This window comes from Austrofundulus limnaeus, unplaced genomic scaffold (assembly GCF_001266775.1).
Source record: "Austrofundulus limnaeus strain Quisiro unplaced genomic scaffold, Austrofundulus_limnaeus-1.0 Scaffold35, whole genome shotgun sequence".
Taxonomy (NCBI): domain Eukaryota; kingdom Metazoa; phylum Chordata; class Actinopteri; order Cyprinodontiformes; family Rivulidae; genus Austrofundulus; species Austrofundulus limnaeus.
The window spans coordinates 2,810,506-2,821,123 of record NW_013952437.1 but is presented as its reverse complement, the minus strand read 5'-3'; the positions used below and the strand labels follow the sequence as shown (position 1 = coordinate 2,821,123).

General features: G+C 37.8%; 3 protein-coding genes across 4 annotated transcripts in view; all 3 read left to right on the top strand.

The window, feature by feature from the left end:
• The window catches only part of nprl2 (NPR2 like, GATOR1 complex subunit), an 8,385-nt gene extending 5,460 nt beyond the window's left edge, over positions 1–2,925 (top strand). For both annotated transcript variants that reach the window (XM_014006421.1, XM_014006420.1), the window contains 5 exons: positions 692–728; positions 875–968; positions 1,046–1,163; positions 1,280–1,422; positions 2,559–2,925. In XM_014006421.1, the coding sequence (XP_013861875.1) occupies positions 692–728; positions 875–968; positions 1,046–1,163; positions 1,280–1,422; positions 2,559–2,626 (460 nt within the window). In that variant the 3' untranslated portion in view covers positions 2,627–2,925. The remainder of the gene's footprint in view (positions 1–691; positions 729–874; positions 969–1,045; positions 1,164–1,279; positions 1,423–2,558) is intronic.
• Positions 2,926–3,593: 668 nt separating this feature from the next.
• On the top strand, positions 3,594–9,945 carry zmynd10 (zinc finger, MYND-type containing 10; the record flags this gene model as incomplete). The annotated part of the gene is given in 12 exon segments (XM_014006419.1): positions 3,594–3,729; positions 4,740–4,848; positions 4,928–5,044; positions 5,119–5,172; positions 5,288–5,425; positions 5,507–5,595; positions 5,723–5,817; positions 7,306–7,478; positions 7,839–7,964; positions 8,041–8,162; positions 8,237–8,362; positions 9,648–9,945. Coding segments are annotated over 12 exon segments (1,329 nt in total). The 3' UTR covers positions 9,739–9,945.
• A 300-nt stretch (positions 9,946–10,245) lies between these two features.
• LOC106516191 (ras association domain-containing protein 1) overlaps positions 10,246–10,618 on the top strand; it is a 15,641-nt gene continuing 15,268 nt past the window's right edge. Inside the window, exon 1 of the mRNA XM_014006415.1 lies at positions 10,246–10,555. The gene's annotated coding sequence lies outside the window, so the exon portion shown is untranslated. The remainder of the gene's footprint in view (positions 10,556–10,618) is intronic.

The window sequence follows — 10,618 nt, the reverse complement described above, 5'->3', positions numbered from 1 at the left end:
AAACAGGAAGTGACATCAAAGGGGAACTCATTAATAAAATAAACTCGCTGGTCTCAATTTATTAAAACAAAATAATTAAACTTTAACGCTTTGTTGTCTCTTTGACAGCGACTAAAAATAATCTAAAGAAACATCAGATTCTCCTGTACAGTCTGTGTTGTTAGCTTTTGTAACAACGCTCTGTTTACATGCTGACATTCCTCTTTGACATCACTTCCTGTTTCTTCACAGGCAAATATCTCAACAACCGTTCATCTCAGCAACATGAAATTTGTTTTGCAACATGTTATCAATGTTATCTTTCCAAAAATGCATTCATGTTTATTACAAAAATTTGATGTCACAGACACTTTAAGACCTGCAGTGTGAACCTAGTCTTGGATATTTTGTGTTTGATTAACTGAATTTTTGATACATTCTGATGTTGTAGACTTTGTGATCAGTTGTAATCGTTTGGTTTAACCAGTAAGAGAATCAACAAGTCTCTAAGTAAAAAAATGGCAGTAAATCACTTTGTTTACAGTATTGCAGTGTATCYTATCATGACCCCTGTGTCATGAAATGTATCATATCACTAAATTCTTGCCAATACACAGCCGTAGAAGTGACATGATTTTACTTAAGTTTAATTGCTTCAGATTAAGCTTTAACAATAAATAAGATATATTTAATTCCACTTTCTCCTTTACAGGTATTATGGGGTTGTGACTCTGGTGTCAATATTTCAGGTACCAAAATAATCGATTGATCTTTTTTCCCCACCATTTTAATGCAAAACATATTTTTACATCATTAAAATTTCCTCTAATACGCTTCATTTATTGTGGACATGAGGGTTGATTTGTTTTGATGGCTTTCTTATCACTTCTTCTAGTACTCTAATGTGTACTGCACAACCCCCAAAGTCCAAAACCTTATTGATGACAAGTCCATTCAAGAGGAATGCCTTGCCTACGTCACTAAGCAGGGTAAAAAARACCAATTATAAGTCATGAAGTATTGTTTTAATTCACTATGTCTGATTTCTAATTCTGGTGACTGTCAGGTCAGAAACGTGCCAGCCTCAGAGACGTGTTCCAGCTGTACTGTGGTCTGAGTCCAGGAACCACAGTGCGAGATCTTTGCTCCCGCTACTCGCAGCAGCTTCAGAGAGTCGATGAGAGGTCAGTGCCGCTCTCCATATTTGGTCCTGAAATGACATCTGCTCCTGGAATGTCAGCTTCAGAGTGCTTAAAACTGGGTCATGTTATGTTGTGACTTTTTTTTTTCTTTTGTCTAGGAGGCTAATCCAGTTTGGACTGATGAAATCTCTGATTCGACGGCTCCAGAAGTATCCAGTGAAGGTGGTCCGTGACGAGAGAAGCAGGCGGCCTCGACTGTACACCGGTAGTCATAGTTATGATGAGATCTGCTGCAAAACAGGCAAGTTTGAATGAATGAATGAATGAATGAATGAATGAATGAATGAATGAATGAACGAATGAATGATTTTATTTGTTCGGGACAGTGTGCAATTAAAACAGAATTTGATGCATTGCACCAGATTTAGCCTAAGGCTAATTTACATCTGTAGTCCCATCAAACAGTCAAAACAAAACAACATCCAACAGTAAAATAGAAATAAAAGAGGGGAAAAAAATAAACATTATATAAAATAAAACATTTTGCAATTAAAAAATAAATAAAACACCCCACCCCAGTCTCCAAACATAAAATCATGCCCACCTCCACTCCACCCTCCAACCCACACAACCAGAAGCAACTCTAAAATAGATAACCCAGTGCAATTCAATGATTGCAACATTGGGTAGATTTAAGATATTTTTTAAGATTATTTTTAAAACCAATAAAAGAACTACAAGTTTTTACATGATCGGGAGCGGCATTCCACTGACTGATGGCTTTAACCGAAAAAGCTGCTTGTCTAAATGCTGAGCGTCGAGCAGGAACTTCACAGTTCTGCCTGGATGGTCTGGTTAAGCACAAAGAAACAGCTGTTCAGCTGTTTCATGGCTCACTTTTGTTGCTTTTCCATCACATGGCACTGAGCAGTATAGCGCTATTTTAGGCAGTATAGAAAATGATTCAGTTTAATGGTTCCATCCAGTAATGAGTAAACATTACAGGCATTATTATCTCCGCATCAACATGAGCATCAATAGATGTTCTCGTTTTATAAACTCCATTATAAAGATGTGTCACCATATTTAGACCCAAAACATGCATGTTTTGGTGAGTTCATAACTAAATTGTCACTTGGGGGGAGTGAGAGTGTGAATGGTTGTCTCTCGTTTGTGTCTTTGTGGCTCTTTGATGAACGTTTACAGAGTGTACCCCATCCAATCTGACATTAATCCTGACATAAATCACAAACACCTCAATAATCTCAGTAGTTTCACACTTTATAAATGTGAAAGCAAGCAGCAGTTTTCATTCATGTCAAGTCATCTTAATTGCCTGAACATTACCATATAATAGAAAAGCATCATTTTATTTATTTAACTAATAATTAATGTTTCATAAAATGAACGTTTGCTTGTATTTTACCTATGTTACAGGTATTAGTTACCAGGAGCTGGATGAGCGGTTGGAAAATGACCCCAATATTGTTATATGCTGGAAGTGATGGCACATGAAACCACCTGCCTGAACGATACAGACATACCTCAACCAAAGGTGCCTCGAACCAGAGAGACTTCTCTGACCAACAGTCAACTTAAAGATGTTTTGTAATTTTTACAGCTTAATTTGTAATGTAATCATAAAATCAAAAGCTATTACCTTTTTTGTGTTTTGATTAAGTTATGAAGGAGAAGCTTATTAATCCTGTACCTCTGTAAAGCACTGCTGGGTGTAATTTACCATCTAACACTGCAGAGTTATGTGTTTATATTCAGGGTATTATTAAAAAGAACAAAGGTTAAATTTGTGTTTTGAAGATTCCTTTCTGTTATTGAATTTCTTGTTGCTCAAAATGACAGTGGCAATACAATTGTATCTGGAGAAAATAATTAAAGAAAAGTTAGATCTTATTAGACTGGGTAGAAATATTTACTGAAGAGAGTCAGGAAAGATTAGATGTACTTTAAGTACAGTGGATTTGTTTTATTTCAAACATGATACGATACTGAATATACTTTACCACATATTTTTAACAGTGCTTTATTTTATGTGTGTAATATAAAAATTTTAACTAATATCATGACTGACAGTAATCCAAGAACCAAAACCAATATTTCACAGTTTTGACTTACAGCAATAAAACTACTCACAGCATATTATTGATTGTGTTTTCAGATTAAACTAGACTGTATAGTTTTTATCATTCTTACATCATTAAATACAAGTGAAGTCGCCGTAGGTAGGTGTGTTTTAGAACACTTAAGGTCATTTGAGTCTGCCGTGAGCCCTTGTTGCCAAGCAACGTAGCAGCCAATCATCGCTCGGCTGAAAACCCTTTTTACATTAGTATTTGTCGTCCCCTAGTGGCGGGTTCAACAAACTGCACACTTTGCTGCTGCTTGTTTACAGTCACTGCGGCAACCACTGCTAATATTCGCCATTAACAAGTTCGCTGAAATGTAAGATTGAAGCTTTTTTTTTTTTTTTTAACTCAACTAGGGTGAGACAGTCTATCGAAATGGATACGTCGGTTATTCTGCCTGTGGAAGCAGAAGAGTTTATTCAGAATCTGGAAACTTTTACCCTCCGGGATGTGGGCTCTACGAGGTAAACTATTGCTGTTGGCAAGCTAGCATTACTTTAGCTATGGTGATGTCATTGGTGCTTTCCAGGAAAAAAAAGAAATAATAATAAAAACTAGAGAAATTGCATTTCCTGCGAAAATGCTTGTGTGAATTTCAGCTCAATTTGAGCTGAAAATATATAATAGCAAAATTGTTAATGTGAACTAACTTTGCAGAAAAACAGTAAAATTAGCACAATTCTAGTTGAAAACAACAGAAAACAGCTAACAGCTAAAATAGTTTTAAAAAATAGCTGAAAACATCTGCAGGAAGCAAAAATAGCACAAATTAGCAGAAAATAAACACAAAGTAGAAAACAACAGAAGAAAAGCAGAAAGAAGCAGAATTTTAATAGAAATAGCGGGGGGGGGGGTGTGGGGGGGGTAAAGTTAGCAAGAAGTAGCTAAAATTAGCACAAGAACATGAAAAAGAGCAGGACCAGAATAAAATGTGAAAGGTGCTGTAAACATTTAGAAACATTTTTGAAGGGTTTTAAGGATGTTGAAAACAGCTCCATTCATTTTCAATGGAAAAAAAAAGTTGCTGAAAAAGTAAAAATAGCTGAAATACCAAAAGTCATAGCAGACTTGTCATAAATGAGCTGAACGTTTTGATATACAAGTTGTTGAAATAGCACAAAAATTGTGGAACGCGGTAGATGCTGAAAAACATAGGGAAGAAAAAATGATCGCAGTAGTGTGAACTCTATCAATCATTCACACAATAATAATTTGACCTTATCTGGACTTCATTATAATGACAGCCTTCAGTTTTCTTTGCTGGTATGTATACATTTCAGTAAGACTGAAAAACAGAAGTGAGAAACTTTTATATGCTGTAACTGTCACACACCATAGCCTCTTACAAAATACTTCCTCATTATTACAGTTGAAAATAAGGACAGGAAATAGGCCTGTCACAAAATAAAAACTGCATGATCTGGAATGTGGTCATGTATAATGTGTGCCTTTTCATCTCTGTGTGCATTAACAGATGGTTCAGACAACATGAGCATATTCAGAAACTGAACATGCAGGCAATACTGAATGCTTCGGYGATGCACGATGAGTTTGTCAAAGAGCTCCTGGTATCACTTGGAAAGGTGAGTGCCACCACAATAAGTAAATGCAATGCCACATTTCCATTTTCTGTGAAGATCAGTGATGTAGTCCTCCTGTCAGATACCTGTTCTGGTCCATGAGATGATCCTTGTGGAGGTGTGGAAGCAGAAAGTGTTTCCCATTTTGTGTCAGGTGCAGGACTTCAATCCTAAGGACACATTTCAGCTTCACATTGTGGTGAGTGTGAGACGATGTAAAATGAAGATGGTCAGCTTGCAGTGGTCATACATTAGTTTCTGTACTGTTCTTAGATCTATCATGAGGGCACTGTCATAAACCTGCTTGAAACAATACTGTTCCATAAGGTCAGTCAAGTCTTATATCTCTAAATACGTTGTTTATTATATATAGGATAGGTTTGACTCAGCAGGCCACTGTCTAAATGTTGTTATTTTGTATTTTTGTGTGTTTGATTGTTAGGATTCATGTGATGCAGCCAATGACTCTCTTCTTGACTTGGTGGATTACTGCCACCGTAAACTCACCCTGCTGGCCAGTGAAGCAACCAAGCCGGAAGCTGATACTCAAAACCAGCACAACCACACGTGCCTCATAGAGGTAAAAACACTTGGTTTGTCTTAGTTTGGCACCTTATTAGTTTATAGCACAGTCACAGTATTTTTGCTTGACTCGGTGAAGGAGTTACAGATGCAGAATGCTGCGCTGGAGTTTGAAATCTCCCTGAAAGCTGTGTCTGTGCTGCGCTACATCACAGATCACACTGACAGGTAGGCAAGGTAGAAATTCATATACTGTCATGTTCTTGATTTAAACAATGTCAGAATAAAATGTTAAACGTTGTCTCTGTTAGTGAGAATTTTCAAAAATATTACATCTTCGTTTTTTCTCCAACAGTATCAGTGTGATTAATCGAATCCTGTGCACACACAACATGCCGTGTGTTCTGGTTCAGCTGATTGACTCCTGCCCTTGGAGTCGCTGCCAGAAAGGTATATCTCACTGTATGCATTTCAAGTAGAAAGAAAAGACTTGACTATCTGCTTTGGCTCCTTGTTGGATGTTGTATTGATTTTAAAACACCGCTGCTCGTTTTAAAGCTTTGAACGTCTTTAAAAGTGAGTATTACAAATGCATTAAAGGRATCCACGCTTAGTTGTAACATTAGATTTTATTTGATGAACATTTATTTTTACTGTAAAATAAAGATTGTAAAAATACTGTAGACTGTTTAGTTTTTATCATTTTTAAACTAAATTTTTAAAAATATATTACAGGGACGGGGCCATTTTATTTACACGCAAAGCATTCTGGGTAAATGATGACGTGGATAGGTCCTCAGTGCAAGGCTGCTAGCGAGCTATATCCACCCYGAAGGTTAATCTTGGACAATATCTGATGATTGACTCTTTTAAATGAAACCAGAGAGCGTTGACAGAGAGGAGAAGGTAGAAATGACTCAGCCTGTAACTGAAAATATGGATGGAGGACAACAGTTTAGCTTGTTAGTTTGTCGTGTTAGCACCGAGCTAATACATATTAGGCAATTTTGCATTGGCGCTAGCGCTAAAGCTAACAGGCTAAGCTAAGGATCTTCTTCCATGAAGCAGCTTTGTTGTCCTCATCCATATTTTCAGTTACAGGCTGAGTCATTTCTACCTTCTCCTCTCTGTCAACGCTCTCTGGTTTCATTTAAAAGTGACAATCGTCAGATATTGTCCAAGATTAACCTTCAGGGTGGATATAGCTCGCTCACATCGAGGACCTATCCACATCATAATTTACCCAGAATGCTTTGCGTGTAAATAAAATCGCCCCATTCGTGTGAAAATATATTTTAAAAAATGTACAAAACTAAAGAGCCTACAGTATTTTTACAGTCTTTATTTTACAGTTAAAATAAATGTTTATCAAATAAAGTCTAATGTTACAACTAATCAGGGATCCCTTTAAACTGAGTACATGAGATCCATAWACAGTGACCTGTGGACTTTTTCCATTAGAGCCCAATAGATCATTTTGTGGTTAAAAATTGTTAAAATGTGCATTGCAAAGAGGGCAGAGCTCTCAGGTTTTTTTTTAAAACACTGAGGTTGCTATGGGATCATTGGTATTGAAGAAATTCAGCCAGTAAATTTATGCCATTTACAGACCTGATTTATTTTCTCTGAACTGATTTGTGTTCAATTTTCCTTTAGGAATTCTTCATAAGTACTTAAACTATAAATCTGCTTTTTGATCTTGTTGAATCTGCACAATTCCAGTAACATTTTCATTGTAACCTCAACATTTTACCAGTTGACCTGTGACCCAGAAGAGCTAGGTTCTGCTGATGCTAATAACTCTGAAATGGTCTGTTGTTTGAAACAAGCGAAGCACCCCTTTGAAACCCTTTGTTGTGCGCCAGCTTTTGTCTGCTTTAAAACACGAGTAAGACTCTTGAAGTAACCCTTACTTCTGCTCTGCGTTTCACTCTGCAGGTGAAATGCAAAAGCACATTAATGGCAAATGGCAGACGATTCCAGCTGAGGACCGTTTAAAGATGACTAAACTAGATGGGCAGGTCTGGCTAACTCTTTACAATTTGCTGCTAAAGGAGGATTGCCAAAGAAAGTACGACTTCAACAGTTTCAACAAGAACCAGCTTCTGAAGGTAMACGGTTCATTAAATCTGTGCAGACGCCTTGCAGCTGCGTGTGATTTTAAACGTTAGAGCCGTGTGTCGGGCTGTTTGTGTGTTGCTTTATTTAGCCGGCGCCTGAACTCAGTTAACTCTTATGAAAGTTTAGGAAACGTTCAAGTGGCTGTTTGTTTTCTCCTCACATCCTATCTGACATCCTTCCCTGTTGGAGCACAGATTTGGTTTCCAGTGGATGTTTTTAACGTGTTTCCTCCAATTATTAACCTCTCATCCTCTTCCTTAAGCATTACTTATATCACCAGGGAGCCTTGAGCGCCCTGCGGTATTCTGATTTTTCTAACGGTGCTACTGTACATCCTGCGTGTCCCACAGCTCAGGGCGTTCTTGACAGACGTGCTGATCGATCAATTGCCAAACCTGATTGAGCTTCAGCGTTTCCTGGCTCACCTCGCTGTTACAGACCCAGCCCCTCCGAAAAAAGAGCTCATTTTAGAACAGGTACTGTCATTTTTATAAACGTGCTTCAATCTCTGCTCCTGCGCATTTACCAGCAGTTTTTTTTCCTAACGTTTAGATCCCTGAACTGTGGAACTACATTGTCAAAGAGAATTCTGGGAAGTGGAAGGCAATAGCCAAGTATCAAATCAAAGAAGTGTTCAGCCCGTCTGACAGTGACTTGAGACAACTGGCCCAAAGGTAAAGCTGAAAACACAGATCTATGTGAGCAGTAAGGGTACAAGAGAAGCAACTCAAACGTTTAATTTAACCAGGCTGGCTCAGACATACAACTCGGATGTGTTGGCAAGTTTACTCCCTGAGAAACCAAAGTGTGTGTCCTGTGGGAAAGAGGCTTCGAAACGATGCTCTCGATGCCGAGGAGAGTGGTACTGTCACAGGTGAGACATTCTGTAGATGTTTGTCACGGACTCATCCACTGTTGCCCTTTTCAAGCTTAAAGGGATCCACGATTAGTTGTAACATTAAACTTTATTTGATAAACATTTATTATAACTGTAAAATGAACACTGTAAACATACTGTAGGCTGTTTAGTTGTGTAAATATTTTAAAATATATTTTAACACGGACGGAGCCATTTTATTTACACGCAAAGCATTCTGGGTAAATGATAACATCAACTAGGTCATTGGTGCGAGGCTGCTAGCGAGCTATATCCACCCTGAAGGTTAATCTTGGACAATATCTGATGATCGGCTCTTTTAAATGAAACCAGAGAGCGTTGACAGAGAGGAGAAGGTAGAAATGACTCAGCCTGGAACTGAAAATATGGATGGAGGACAACAGAGCTGCTTCATGGAAGAAGAACCTCAGCTTAACCTGTTAGCCTTCGCGCTAGCCCTCACGCTATATTGCCTTATATGTATTAGCTCGGTGCTAGCGTGAAAAACAAGCTAAACTGAGGTCCTCCATCCATATTTTCAGTTGCAGACTGAGTCATTTTTGTGTTCCCCTCTCTGTCATGTGGATGGAGGACCTCAGTGATGAGAGGAGAATGTGTAGCGCAGAGCTAATACATATATATGGTGATTGCATAGTGGCTAATGCTAAAGCTAACAGGCTAATCTGGGGATCTTCTTCCATGAAGCAGCTCTGTTGTCCTCCATCTGTATTTTCAGTTACAGGCTGAGTCATTTCTACCTTCTCCTCTCTGTCAACGCTCTCTGGTTTCATTTAAAAGAGYCGATCATCAGATATTGTCCAAAATTAACCTTCAGGGTGGATATAGCTCACTAGCAGCGTCGCACCAAGGATCTATCCACATCATTTACCCAGAATGCTTTGCGTGTAAATAAAATGGCCCCATCCGTGTAATATACTGTATTTTTAAACTTTTAGTTTAAAAATTATAAAAACTGAACATCCTACAGTATTTTTACAGTCTTTATTTTACAGTAAAAGTATATTTTTATCATATAAAGTCTAATGTTACAACCAATCGGGGATCTCTTTAAGGTAAGCCAAAATTATAAAACAGAAACTAACTTTGCACCTTTAACTTATGGACTTTAGGTTACAAAAAACATTTATCAGACAACATTAGATGTTAGTAATTACCTGGGCTGACTTTTGAACAGAGAAGTGGAATGCAGATCTAATTAGTTCTTACTTCCCTGCTAATATAAATAACAAGTATCATCTCTTGTTTATTTATTCATTTTCAGAGAATGTCAAGTAAAACACTGGCCAAAACACAAGAAAACCTGCCAGCTCTTTACTGAGGCCAGAGAGCATCCAGAAGGATCTTCAAATTAAAACCTGAGGGAGTCAGTGCATGGACTGAGATGTGATGAGAAAATAAATAAATTTAAAAAAAATCCAAAGACTGAAAGTGAAATGAGGAAGCTGTTTCAGTGTGATATAAATATATTTCATGAAGTCATTTGTGTTTTTATTTATCTTTTGTACACTATTACAAGCCTCTGTAGTGTTAAACAAACTGTATTAAAGTTTTAAACATTTTTCTTTTGTCTTGTGTCTTCATTTTGCCGAATAAAAGTAATAGAAGTTCAGCCTAAACAACTCAACACCACGATTACAGACATTTATTTACTGTTATTATAAGCACGTTTATTTTTCATTTAAACTATTTGGCGTAAAAAGAAACCCCAAAGTGCTTTTTATTTATTTTTTTAAATGTAAAGACAGCATTTAGAGATGGAGGGGGTGGGGAGTTTTTTTTACACCCACTCAGCTGTTCTCCAGACTCAAGCACCCCCCACCTTTTTTTTTTTTTTTTTTCTGTTGCGTGTTTTGTGAAGACACATTCCGGATGTCGGTGCAGCACAATCTCATCTTTCACTCTCTTCTTCATCAGTCCTCTTCCTCCTTCAGGCAGCGCGGGTCCTCCGCTGGATGGTGCGACTCCAGCCCGGCTGTCACGCTTTGTCTCGGCCTGAGGTTTTCTGCAACCAGCCGGTGAGTTTCAGAAGATGTAGCCGAGGTTTTGCACACCTCCGTTATTTGAAAACTATCCGACATTTCTGCGGAAAGTTTTTTTTTTTGGTCCCTCCTCGGATGGAAGAAGTTCTGAAACAAAAGCAGCCACGGGGCGGGTTTCTCCGCTCTTCTGGTAAGTTAAACTAAATTTAACACACTGTTCACTTCATTTTAGTTAAACATTAATATATATATA